The sequence below is a fragment of the Carya illinoinensis genome, chromosome 2 (assembly GCF_018687715.1).
Source record: "Carya illinoinensis cultivar Pawnee chromosome 2, C.illinoinensisPawnee_v1, whole genome shotgun sequence".
Lineage (NCBI taxonomy): Eukaryota > Viridiplantae > Streptophyta > Magnoliopsida > Fagales > Juglandaceae > Carya > Carya illinoinensis.
In genome coordinates, this window is record NC_056753.1 from 24,863,268 (window position 1) to 24,877,139 (window position 13,872).

The window sequence follows — 13,872 nt, forward strand, 5'->3', positions numbered from 1 at the left end:
CAGTGCTGAAGATCGGAGAGAGTACTTGGAGTCCCTCCTGCGGGAGTGTAAGAAAGAGGAAGCTGCACCCGTACTAGATGATGATGCCCTAAATGATATCATAGCCCGCAGGTTTATCTTAATTTGTAGTTATGCAATAGTTCTGTCTGCACTCAATTCAAATGCCTGGATATTTATGAGACTGCAGAAGCCGTTATTTGTGTCTTAGCATTATTGTGGAACATGTCCACCATGGTTAAAAACAACAAGTCAGGGAGTTAATGTGAATAGATGAGTGCATATTTCCCATTATTCGGTTACCTAATAAAAGGACCAAACGCTATCAACAATTCTTGAATTTTTATTTTTATTTTTTTAAAGTAAAAGTTTTATTCATCAAAAGCAATAGGCGAAGCCCATGTACACAGGATGTATACAAAAGAAACGCCTAATACAATCTGATACTAGAAAAACGAGGACAAAAACTCATGGACAGCCCCTCCATTAAGTACAATAGCTGAAAACCAACTAAACAAGGAACACATAAAAATTTTCCAGAGTTCTTCAACATTGCGTTCCCTATTATTAAAACACCTCTCTTTCCTTTCTAACCAAATGCACTACATAATGCACAAAGTAATCATCTTGCATGCTGCTGCCACTTGAGAGCATGAAGTTTAGTCCAACATGTGAGTAAATCTACCACTGATTTTGGCATAACCCAGGGTATTTGGCCATCTACCGTGTTACGGCTTATACACTGTTAAGTCACAAGCCACCATGTTCCATCATAGAAATTTGTAGCACATCAAAACGGTTAGGTAATTTTGCAACCGGAAAGGATTATTGCATTGGCCTCAAATTTTGATGGACTTAATAATAATCTGTTTTGCTGTATTTATGTCATTGTTCTCCATCACTGTGCTTTTGCATAATGCCCCGACTTTCTTTTCCAGCTTTTGAGATTATAATAGCCTTACATTTTGGTTTTGTTTAAATTGTCACTATGTCTTCCATTCCTGAGAACCTCCCTTCCCTGCATTATTGAAATCTTAACTTTATAGCCTACAATTCATGACTATCCTATGTTGGCAGTGAATCAGAGATTGATGTATTTGAATCAGTTGACAAACAAAGGCGGGAGCAAGAGATGGTATGCATGCATGCATATGTACTAAGGCTGTCTCGGTTGTTGATTTTTGGCTGTTTAAATATCCTTGAATAATTGAATTGCTGCTTGTTTAATGAAGTGACTTACAAGAACTTCAAATCTCTGCAGGCGACATGGAAGAAATTGGTATGTGGACATGGGATGGATGCTTCTGATCCTTTACCTCTCCTCCCGCCTGCTCGCCTTGTTACAGATGACGACTTGAAAGAATTTTGTGAAGCAATGAAGATATATGAAGTGCCAAAGGCTGGGGTAGTATCTAACGTCGGGGTAAAGCGGAAGAGTGGGTATCTTGGAGGCCTTGATACTCAACACTATGGACGGGGCAAACGGGCTAGAGAGGTTTGTCGATCATGTTTGATAAGCATAATTTGAGCATGTGCTTACTGTAGTTTCCTGCTATATGCTAATAAGTACATGTATATATAGACTATTGTGTCCCTTGACTCCCTTTGAATGGATTGGGAATTTTCATTTTTCTGAAATTGGTATTTTTGTAGGTGCGTTCTTATGAAGAGCAATGGACTGAAGAGGAATTTGAGAAGATTTGTAAGGTTGACTCCCCTGAATCTCCCAAACCAAACGAAGAAGGGATGCAGACAAAGTTTGCAACAAATTCTAGTAGGTCTGTGGGGGCTGTTGTTAGCTTTGAACCTCATGCTCCAACCCCACTGCCCCCCCCACTGGCCCCCCCACCACCATCAGGGGAGCCTCTGATTTTGCAGCAGAGCAAAGAGGTAACACTGCCTTCAAAACGGGGCCGAGGAAGGCCGAAAAGAACAACATTGGATAAGTCACCAGCTGCCATGGCTCCTTTAGCACCTACTGGACCTGTCGAAATGACAAATTCAACATCAGGTTCTGATTTGTTACCTGGTTCTACTATAGGGGAGGGTACAAGTGGAACCATGCATCATATTGGTGTAGGGATTACACCAAGCTCTCAGCCTGCCACTGTTTTACCTCCTGTTACTCCTGGCTCTGAACCAACTGTTGCTGCCCCTTCTGTATCCATTCAAGCAAAAGGACAAGGTCGGAAAACTCAAAGTGGAGTTGAAGCCCCCCGGCGTAGGGGAAAGAAACCGGGGCTGGTAACACCTGCTGTGCCTGATGCTTTAGTTGGTCCTGATCCACGACTAAATGAGCAATCACAAATTCAAGCCCTAAATCCATCTGGGAGTCAAGCCATTGCCATGAGTGGAAATATATCTGACCATACTTCAGATTCTTTACCCAGTTCTGCTGCCTTAACATGTTCTACTGGAACTGATCAGCATTCTGATGTGGGGATTGCTTTGAATTCTCAGGCAATCCCCCCTTTGCCTTCTGCTTCTTTGGTTTCTCAATCCACCCCACCTTGTCCTTCTGTACCCTTGCAAATTAGAGCTCAAAGCCAAAAGACTCCAAGTGGAGGTGGAGTGCCTCGGCGTAGGGGGAGGAAACCAGCAATGGTTTCACCTGCAGTTTCAGGTGTGTTGGCTGGCCAGGATTCAAAACCAAATGCACATTCACAGGATAAATCTGGTTATTCAGAGCTTATTAAGAAAGAGAATAATGCTCATGAAATGACAACTGTTGTCCAGGAGCAAACATGTCATCCACCTGACGGTGTTTCTGGTCAGGATAAAAAATTAATTGAACAGCTGGATAATGTTGCCCAAGCCAAGCAGATAACAGGTTCATCAACAATGCAAGAAAATGCTGCCAGATTGCCAGGTAAGTACTATGCATCTTTAAAAGTTGATGAAATTGTTACATCACATATGGTGAAGGATGACTTATTGGCTTGAGAAACTGAAGGATGTCAAATTTGTGCAGGGAATGCCTCAGGGAAAACTCAAAATACTGGTATGTGTGAGAAGCAACCTGTGGCAGTTGAGGTTTTGTCTGAAAATGTTTTGTCAAAACCGAAACTTAGTGAGCTTTTGAATAGCCCAGGTGGGGTTGTTGCAAGTGTAACTGTATCAAGTAATACTGTTGTTGAGACGATAAAAAGCTATAGTTCAGAGGATAAAAGCCATCCGGTGGTGTCTGCTTCGAATGCTGCAGCTCCAGTTTTTGCTCTTCCAGCTGATTCATTCTCTAGCTCTCCTTCCATGGAAGGCCTCAGTGTGACAGTGCCTAATGTTGCTGCCAAGATTGCTCCTAATCCTGAGTCAACTGCTTCTTATGCTTATGTTGCCCCAGCCTCTCAATCTATCCCTCCTTGCCCTTCTGAACCTATACAAATCAAAAGGCAAGGTCGTAAGACTCCAGCCAGAGTAGAGGCAACCCGGCGCAGAGGAAAGAAACATTCTATAGCAGCACCTGCTGTTCCTGATGGTTTGCTTGGTCAGGATCAAAAATCAAGTCTGCAATCACAGAATAGATCTGGGGATTCGATGGGGACCAAAGCCATTTCCCTGAGAGGTAAGCAGGGAACTGATGTGCAGGAACCAAGCGTTGTTATTCAAGCTCCAGCATGTGAAGTCCATTCACCTGGAGGTTTAACTGTTCATGATCCAAAAAGAAAAGAGCGATCAGCCAATGCTACCCAAAATAAGCAGCCAACCAGCTCATCAGCAAAGCTTGAAAGTGGTTCTGGGACTTCAGATAAGACGTCTGCTTTAGGTCGAATTCAGACTGCTAATGTGAATGATGTTGCTCGTGTGATGAAGGAGGTTTTTTCAGGAACTTGCTCTCCAAAAACTCGAATTGTCGAGTCATTTGGAAGTGAAGGGAGGGATCCCCCAAAATTAGCTGTATCAAGTAAAACCTCAGTGGAGGTAACCAAAATTGAGAGGTCGGAGGATAAAGCATGTTCAGCTTTGCCAACCATGGAAAAAACACCTCCAGCTTTTGTTGAAGAGCAATTGGAGACTAAAGCTGAGGGGAAAGTCGAAGATGACAGGGCCTCTGTTGTGAGTGAGAGCCTTGTTCCCATGATCAATGGAGACCAACCTCAGAACAATTATGCTTCTGGCTCCATTGGTGAGGTGGAAGATTCAGGACAGCTTTCTAATGAAAACTCAACTTTGCCAAATAAAACAGAGGGCATTTGTGCGGCTCCTCTCAATGCTGGCCAAAAGAATGTTGATGCTTGCCTGAGAACACCTCAGGATAGTGATCTTCCTGGATTTAGCACTGGGGCCTCTAGCGATCAGGTGTATTCATCTTCGATATGTCCAGTTGAGGTGGAGTCTCCTGTTGCTTTTGATAATGATTCCACTGAAAAAACAGGGTCTTCTGCAAAAGAGTCTCCAAAGTCATCTCACCTTGATGTTGTTAGTGGCATTGTATATCCCACAATTTCCACAGAGACTGAAGTTGCTGATGATAATCCTGGAACTACCCAACTGCTTTCTAATGAAAAGCCAAACATGCCAAGTAAAATGGAGACGATATGTACAGACTCTCTCAGTTCTGGCCAGAAAGATGTTGATCCTGCCTGTCTGGATGGTGATCTTGCTAGATTTAGTACAGGGGTCTCTGGGGACCAGGTAGGTTCATTTTTGGTGAGGCCAGGTGAAGTGGAGCCTGCTATTGAATTTGATCATAATTTGGGAAATAAATCTGAGTCTTCTTTACGAAAGTCCCCAAATTCATCTCCCCTTGATATTAGTGGCCAAGTATGTCCCATGATTTCTACGAGGACCGATGATGCCAGTGAGAATCCTGGAACTACCTCAGCTGTTCCAACAAATCCAGATCATTCAGACGTGGTGAAGTCTCCTAATGTGGCTGAGTGTGGTTCTGGAAATGAAACAAAACATTTTGTTCAGGTGCCTGTGAGATCTTCTGATGATATTAACTTCCCTGAAGGTCTTGGAGTTCTAGGAAAATCTGATGATGTTGGTGATCATCTTAGAGGCACCTCACCTATTTTGGAAACTCCAGATAACTCACGCCTAGTAGTGGCTGCTGATGTGGTTGAGACTGAGATTGGTTCTGGGAACAAAACTGAGAGTGCTGTTGAAGAATCTTCTCCTTGTGATGTCAGAAGCATTGAGTGTACCACGAGTCCCATAATAGCTGATGATATTGGTGATCATTCCAGTGTGGTGGAGCATCCTGGTGTAACCAAGGGTAATTTTGAAAACAGTGTAGACCCTTCTCCAGAAGTGTCTCCCAAATCTTCTTCTCTAGACATTAAAAGTCTTCAAGGTTCCACACTACTTCCTTTAATTCGAGAATATTCTGACGTTAATAATTTTAATGTGAGTGTTTCTGATAAATTCAACTTGCCTTCTGTTGAAGCTAAAGCTACTGAATGCTCTGGTGAAGCTATTGTAGAGGGCTTGGAACTTCCCCAAAAAGATATTAATGCTGGAGATATTCAGGAACCAGTTGGCACTGCATCAGGTTATGGTACTCCAAAATCAGATCAGACTCCCTCTGACAAGGGCCAAACAGGTGTTCCATGTGGTGTTGGTGAAGATGAAGGGGAAGTTAGGTTGGAGACTGTGCACTCAGTGGTTGCATCTGCTAATGCTAATGATGTTCCATTGCCGCCAGAAATTCAAAGTTCTGGGGCTGACTGTGTTGGGATTTGCAATATGGAAGTGGACCTAACTGAGGGTTTGTCTGAGCAGGATCCAATTAGCACCTTAGTACTACTGGAGGATTCAGAATGTCCTGAAGCTGAGATGAGTGATGCAACTGATGCATCTCAGGTTAGTGTGACTGCCAAATTTAGCAATATAACAGTTTTGAGTCCCTTTAAAAAACTGTCTAATCATATGTCGATTTTGAAAGCCAATGGACTTCTGGATTGACATTAAGATTAGAGAAATTTATCAAAACGCTTCTTCGATTTTTAAGACAAGGTGATAGTGTGTGTGCACGCTCCCACACACTCACCAAAACACATCCACGCACGCACAACACACAATTATGCCCACACATACATAAGTATGTATGTTAGAGAAAGTTCAATATCTTCTCTAATATGATTGCTACTCTTTGTACATATTTACTAACAAATATATTTCATTTGCAAATGAATAAATAGAGCAAAGAACATTGATTTTAATAAACATTATATGCCTTGCAATATCTTTACTGTACATAAAATATTAATATCTCATCCGTGATCCACTCGCCTCCTGAGCAAAGGCTCGAGTATGTTTTTGCCACTTGATAGATTTGTTGTGATCAATATGTACATCTCAGGTTTGTGAGATTTTTCCAGAAAGAAACGTATCAGGAAACAGTGAAATGCCTTCATCATTATTGGTGACCGAGGGAAAGGAGGTTGACACGTATATGAGTCCACTTGGCAGCTCATTTGCCGTGGAGGATTCAAAACGATCTAAACCTACAATGGATGATCAAATGAATGTTCCTCTGGTTTGTGGGACTGCACCGGTGAGCATTTTAGAAGACATGGATCTGCCTCAATGTTCCTCAGCCACAGAGGGTAGAAATATTGAGAGCTCATCTGAGAAGGGTCCAGTTGGTAGCATAATGGCAATGGAGCAATCAGTTGGTTCTAAACCTGAAAGGGATGATCAAACAGATGATTTTTTGGATCATGAACTTGTGGCAGGTAATGTCTTAGAAAGTGTGGATTTGCCTATATGTCCATCAGCAACTGAGAGTGAAAATGTTGATGGTTTATTGGAGATGGGTCCTGGTGGCAGCTCAGAAGCAGTGAATGTATCAAAAGGGTTGGAAGCTGAAGAGGCTCAACAAATAGACGTTTCTGAGCACAGTGGGCTTCTACTTTCAAGTATATCAGAACATGTGGTTCTGCCTTCTGTTTCCTTGGAGGAAGAGGACAAAAAGATCAGCTTTGACAAGGATCCAGTTACTAGCTCAGTTCCACTGGAGGAAACTCATGGTTCTGAAGCTGAAATGGGTGATCAAATGGAGGCATCGCAGGCTTGTCTGATTGTTCCAGAAAATACTGTGTCAGAAAACATGGATTTGCCTTCATCTTCTTTAAGAACAGAGAAAGAGGAAACTGAGGGTTTGACTGAGAAGGGTCCAGTTAGCAGCCTGGAAGAATCATTTTGTCCTGAAGCTGAGATGTGTGGTGGAGATGGTGCATCTCAGGTTTGTGGGATTTTGTGGGATATTTATATAAATCAAAACCAAAAATCCTTGAAAAATTTTCCCTACTTTGAACCTTGATCTTGAAAACCGGTAGGGCTGTCTAAATTACTGGATTAAAGTTATTCTATCGAATCCAACTCAGACCACAAAAAGCATTAACTTCTATCATAGTGGAGGACTAGACCGTTTTAGAGAGTGAAAATCATGCTTACAGTAATTTTACTATGTATTACTTCCAGTTTTTATGCATTTGGTAATGTTTTTCCTTTCTGAGAAACAATCAACACCCTATTTTTTTTTTTGTACGAACTGTCTCTTAAATTTACAAGTATTCTATTGAGTTACAATTGTCCATTTATGATAAAATGCCTTACAGTATTCTAGCTTCAAAAGTGGCTTTTACGTGATTTTTTTTAATGATTCTTCTCTGTGATAGTCTTGGTATTTGTTGTTGTTAGTTACTGCACCCATCCATGACTACACTCACATCTTGAGCTGAGGCTCGGGTCCTTTTTGTCACTCACTGATTTGTGCTGACTAGTGACTAATATGTACGTGTCAGGTTTGTGGGACTTTGCCACAAGAAAATATATCAGAAGACATTGATCTGCCTTCATCATCCATGGCGGAGGAGAAAAAGGTTGAGGACTCCAATATGTGTTCAGTTAGTAGCTCAGCAGCCCTGGAGGAGAAAAAGGTTGAGGACTCCAATATGTGTTCAATTGGTAGTTCAGCAGCCCTGGAGGAATCAAAAGCCGAAATGGATGATCAAATTATGGTTTCTCATGTTTGTGGCATTGTGCCAGGAAAAGCTTCAGAAAACATGGATCTGCCTCATAGTCCCTCTGCAACAGAAGTTGGAAATATTGAGGGCTTATCTGAGAAGGGTCCAGTTGACAGCTTAGTAGCAGTGGAGGAATCAAATGATCGGATGAATTTATCTCAGGTTCCTGGGATTGTGCAGGGTGAAAATATATCTGAAGACAATAATCTGGCTTCATTTTCCAAAGTGAATGAGGAAGAAAAGGTTGAGGACTGCTCTGATATGGCTCCAGTTGCCAGCTCGGTGCCACAGGAGGAAACAAACGGATCTGAAGCTCAGGTTTGTGAGATTATGCAAGGGGAAAATATGTCAGAAGACATTCATCTGCTTTCATCTTCCATGGTGCCTGAGAAAGAAAATGTTGAGAACTCAGAAAGAGCTCCATTTTCCCGCTCAGTGGGAGTGGAGGAATCAAAAGTGTCTGAAGCTGTGGTCTGTAGGCTTGTGCCCGAAAATGTTTCAAGAAATTTGGATCTGCCTCAAAGTATCTCAGCAGCAGAGGGTGAAATTAACGAGGGCTTATCTGAGAAGGGTCCAATTGGCAGCTTAGTAGCAACCGAGGAAAAAAATGATTCTAAACCTGATACGGTTGGGGAAATGGATGCTTCGCCAGTTGATACAACCGTGCTCGAAAATGTTCCAAAAATTTTGGATCTCACTCAAAGTATCGCAGCAGCAGAGGGTGAAATTAACGAGGGCTTGTCGGAGAAGGGTCCAATTGGCAGCTTAGTAGCAACCGAGGAAACAAATGATTCTAAACCTGACATGGTTGATGAAATGGATGCTTCGCGGGTTGATACAACCGTGCCAGAAAATAACGAGGGCTTGTCTGAGAAGGGTCCAATTGGCAGCTTAGTAGCAACCGAGGAAACAAATGATTCTAAACCTGATATGGTTGATGAAATGGATGCTTCGCTGGTTGATAAAACCGTGCCAGAAAATGTTTCAAAAGATTTGGGCCTGCCTCAAAGTATCGCAGCAGAAGAGGGTGAAAATTACGAGGGCTTGTCTGAGAAGGGTCCAATTGGCAGTTTAGTAGCAACCGAGGAAACAAATGATTCTAAACCTGATACGGTTGATGAAATGGATGCTTCGCCGGTTGATAAAACTGTGCCAGAAAATGTTTCAAAAGATTTGGGTCTGCCTCAAAGTATCGCAGCAGCAGAGGGTGAAAATAACGAGGGCTTGTCTGAGAAGGGTCCAATTGGCAGCTTAGTAGTAACTGACACAGTCGATGAAATGGATGCTTCGCCGGTTCATAAAACTCTGCCAGACAATGTTTCAGCGAACGTGGATTTGCCTGTGTGTTCATCACCTGCAGAAAGTGAAAAAGTTGAGGACTCATCCGAGAAGGCTCCAGCCGATAGCTCAGAAGAAGTGGTTCTCAACTCATCCAAGAAGGCTCTGGCCGAGAGCCCAGAAGAAGTGGATCTCAACTCATCCGAGAAGGCTCCGGCTGATAGCTCAGAGGAAGTGGATAAGTTAAAGTTTTCCGAAGCTGGAGTATAAATGTAGAATTTCCTTGTACAGTTCTTGCTGTCATTTCCTGCTGATATCAATTGATTCTACAACGGCTCAATTAGACGATATGTAGTTGAGAATTTTATTACCCTATATCTAAGTTATCACCTGCTTTCCAGTTATTTGTTGATCGAGCATTGTTATATATTAAGCAATCTAGCCAAACTCTTCAGGACATTTTCATGTTTTGCTTTTGCTGTATGTAAAAATTATATTTTGGCAGATGCAAGGAAATTGGAGTCTGGATTTGCATGCAAGTAAAACATTAAAATGGCCTTGAAGTTGGTCCAATTCATTTCTGAATGATGTTTGTCTGCCCATCCCATGTGAACTGTGTGCTAATTAGGTTGTCGAAGTATACCGACAAAAAGGATCTCACAAAAGCTAAAAATCCTTTATTAATTCCATAATAAGAGGAAGAAGTCGATCTTTAACTATCTATTATATCCTCAGTATCATTATCGTTATTATCTTTATGAAATCCAATACCTATGTGATCCATACTTTAGATGACGGTAACCCAAAAATGAATCCGACTAGGAAATGCAAACTGTGAAAATTTGTTGCAAATAAAAGAGATTTGAGCATGGTTACATTTTCTCACATAATATTTACTTGTCTAAGCCATGATGTTCAAACCAATCACTATTGAGTTTCATGCTCGAATTACTTTTGAGTTCAATTCTAGATATAAGATCTCATAAAGTTACCATCCAATTTTAAGGCAATAAAGTGGAAGAGGGCCATATGAAGTGGATTGTATAAGGTTTATTGTGATTCATATAAATATTTTGGATAATATTAAAGGAGGAATAAATATTTTAGGATTCCTCTATAAGAGGCTTTAATATTTAGGTTCTTAATATTTAGGTAAGAACTTTGAAGAAACCTTAATTCTCAATTTCAACCTCTCTCTCTCTCTCTCTCTCTCTCTCTCTCATACATATTTTACAAATTAACGTGTCTTGATGTGGTACGTCAACAATTAAGAATTCATAAAGCAATTAAGAATACATAAATGCAACCTGAAGTTCTTTACTTTTATTTAGTTAAGAAAAGTGCTACAATCACAAACATATTTTACAGATTAACGTGTCTTAATGTGGTACGTTAGACATACAACAATTAAGAATCCATAAAGCAATTAAGAATCCATAAATGCAACCTGAAGTTCTTTACTTTTATTTAGTTAAGAAAAGTGCTACAATCACAAACATATTTTACAAATTAACGTGTCTTGATATGGTACGTTAGACTTACTTTATCATAAAAATATTATTATAATAAAGTAGACATGTTAGTTTGTAAGATTATTTTTGTGGAATCTCTTTATCTCTATAGTACTTCTCAACATAAAATTATTTTTGTTTTGACAATGTTAATTATTAACTCAAAAGGAATACAAACTTTTTCCTTTGCCTCTCTAACCCATAGCCCCATCCAACAATAACCAAAACCTCCACCATAAACCTTCATGGGAGGGAAGGGATCTCCTCCCTCTCCTCCTCCCTGGTCGCTACATGGTAGCTTTTTCTAGTTTGTTTCATCAATTTTTTTTTTTTTTTAAAATTCCACTAGATCAGGAATGTTTGATCCATGGCCTTTGGTCTACCACACACACCTCACTATTGTGTCCATGAGCTGTTGATCTTCAAAACCCCAGGGGAGGAGTTGCCAAATGACTGTCGAGTGCGGGTTGCGTGACCCACACATGTCACCCAAGTTGTGCGAGTTTTTTACGCTTCGGCGCATTTTTCGGTCTTTGACCACCACATGGCACACACACAATACAATTGGACTCCTCAGCTCCAAATCCTTCGGATATTGGTCCCTCTGCCTCGCCTTTGTCAGTGCATATAGCTCAGATATCTACTCTGCCGTGTGTCTATTCAATACGCTACCAATGACCCAGATCGTTTGATTCTAGCTATTATGCTATATTTTAACTTTTCCTAACCGAGAATCTAAGAGAAAAGATGTGAAGATCTTCGTCAAATTAATGACTTCGGAACATACATTAGCAATGCCTCTTTCATGGATGTAGATGACAACCACATTCAGTAAATCCACCAATTGGATTTTATAACCGCTATTAAAGAGGTTCCTTCCTTGGCATGGCTAAGGAACAAGGGACCAGATCCAATTTGTTGGTTCCATTGTTTGTTTATTTTTATTTTTAATTGTATGCACTGTAAGTTCTAGAAATTTTTGTCAGGTTCCTTACCCTCACCACTTGTATTGTCTCTTTTAATTTTTGTATTCTCTCTGTTAACTTTAACACAAGTTTGTTGAAAAAAATTTTTGGACAATTGATTCGTATGAGATGATTTGAAGGGTTCGGCTTACCTCCAGTTTATCATTAATAGGACATCTCCTATTCTTTTTTTTTTTTGAAATAATACCTCAGTACTTTTCATTCATTTTCTCTTCTTACAACTTTGTCATTCTTTAGACATCCCTCTATACAAACCGGGACATCCTCAATCCATACAGTTTCTTCCTCTATAGTTAGAGCTTTTTTTGCTAAAGTATGTGCTACTGTGTTCTTTTTCCTAGATACAAATTGTATACTCCACTCAGGGTTGTTCCTAAAATAAACTCTAATGTCTTCAACAATAGGACTGAACAATGGCAGGTCTTCCTCAGCTTCCTGCACAGCCTTCACCACTACTTTTGCATCACCTTCGAAAATTGCTTTCCGAATATTTAATGCTATGCAAAGTTCCACTGCCTTCCTTAGTGCTACACATTCTGCCACAGCTGCATCCATCACATTTTCTCTCCTATCACACACTGCAACCAAGGCCTCCCCATGTTCATCTCGGATCATGATCCCTATCCCCATTCTGTTCTGTTTAATCTCTATAGATGCATTCCAATTCACCTTAACATAGTCTGGAGCAGGTTTTTCCCACTGCAAACTTCCTGTCAAACCTGATTGAACTGCTACCTGCTTAGAATTATTGCCCTGTAAGTCTTTGAACTCTTGTAGAGCTGCCCTCGTGGATATTATCTCTTTTCTTGGGCAGGCTTTTCTTCCCACGAATAACCAATCATTCCTCCTCAACCATACCTTTCTAAACAACACAGCCACTTCCTCCAATAGGTTCTTTGGCACTCTATTCATAAGCTTTCCCCACATGCTCAAGAAATCCTTCTCGGATCTATCCCATTTCTTAACCCCACTTTCATTCTGTCCCCATATATCATTTGCTGCAGGGCACTCCCACAGCACATGCATTATGGACTCCACTTCTGCTCCACAAATAGGACACCCCATATCCTCTGTCACCCTCCTTTTATATAGGTTTTCTTTTGTTGGTAACAGGTTACTAGCAGCTTTCCAGAGAAACAGTTTTGTAGCATTTGGTACCTCAAGATCCCATATGCTCCTCCATCTCTCATCTGTCTTCTTCTCAATGGAGCCTTCACCTTTGTTTCTCTCTTTTATCTCAAGGTCCAGGAAATAAGCACTACGAACTGAAAAAACACCTCTTTTGGAAGGACCCCATATCAACTTATCCTTCATGTTGCCTCTGCTTAGAGGGATACTTAGAATGAGCTCGGCTTCATCTTCTATAAAGAGACTTCGAATTTTAAATTCATCCCATTCCCCTTCCTGAGTGTTAATAAGTTCATCTACTTTAGAGTCTTTCATCATCTGGTTTTCTGGGGATTGGACAGCATAAGATATTGGTTTTGGTAACCATTTTGACCCCCATATTTTAATGTCCTTCCCATCCCCCACTCTCCATCTCAAACCTTCTTTCAGTAGATTCCTGGCATACCAGATACTCCTCCACACTAAAGAGGGTTGAGCTCCCAGTTTTGCTTCCAAGAAGCTTCTGTTTTTGAAGTATTTCTCTCTATACATCACTGCTGCCAAGGAGGATGGGTATTTGATCAACCTCCATCCTTGTTTAGCAAGGAGGGCTGTATTAAAGCTCTCTATGTCTCTGAACCCCATTCCCCCATTCCTTTTCTGCACACTCAAACCTTCCCACTTCCTCCACACAATTCCCTTCCCTTCCTTCTGCTTCCCCCACCAGAATTTTGAGAACATCACATTAATGTCCTTGCATAATCTGTTGGGTAACTTGAACACTCCCATAGTGTAGGTAGGAATTGCTTGGAGAACAGCCTTGATTAACACTTCTTTTCCAGCCTGTGATAAAAAAGTGTTCTTCCAATTAAGCATTTTCTTCCAAATCCTCTCTTTTATGCTTCTAAAAGTATTAAACTTTGATCTCCCCACCATAGCAGGGAGACCCAAGTACTTCTCATATGTTCCACACACATAGGATTGGCCAGCTTCTTGAATAGCCTGCTTATCAGCATACTT

General features: G+C 41.0%; 1 protein-coding gene across 4 annotated transcripts in view; it reads left to right on the forward strand.

Annotated features, from left to right (window-relative positions):
• The window catches only part of LOC122300466, a 43,291-nt gene extending 33,504 nt beyond the window's left edge, over positions 1-9,787 (forward strand). For 2 of the 4 annotated variants that reach the window (XM_043111145.1, XM_043111147.1), the window contains 8 exons: positions 4-111; positions 1,075-1,132; positions 1,259-1,492; positions 1,651-2,866; positions 2,969-5,293; positions 5,387-5,802; positions 6,302-7,186; positions 7,749-9,787. In XM_043111145.1, coding sequence (XP_042967079.1) covers positions 4-111; positions 1,075-1,132; positions 1,259-1,492; positions 1,651-2,866; positions 2,969-5,293; positions 5,387-5,802; positions 6,302-7,186; positions 7,749-9,518 — 7,012 coding nt within the window. In that variant the 3' untranslated portion in view covers positions 9,519-9,787. The remainder of the gene's footprint in view (positions 1-3; positions 112-1,074; positions 1,133-1,258; positions 1,493-1,650; positions 2,867-2,968; positions 5,294-5,386; positions 5,803-6,301; positions 7,187-7,748) is intronic. The other 2 variants (XM_043111146.1, XM_043111148.1) reach the window with 2 other exon arrangements.
• Positions 9,788-13,872: the final 4,085 nt, after the last annotated feature.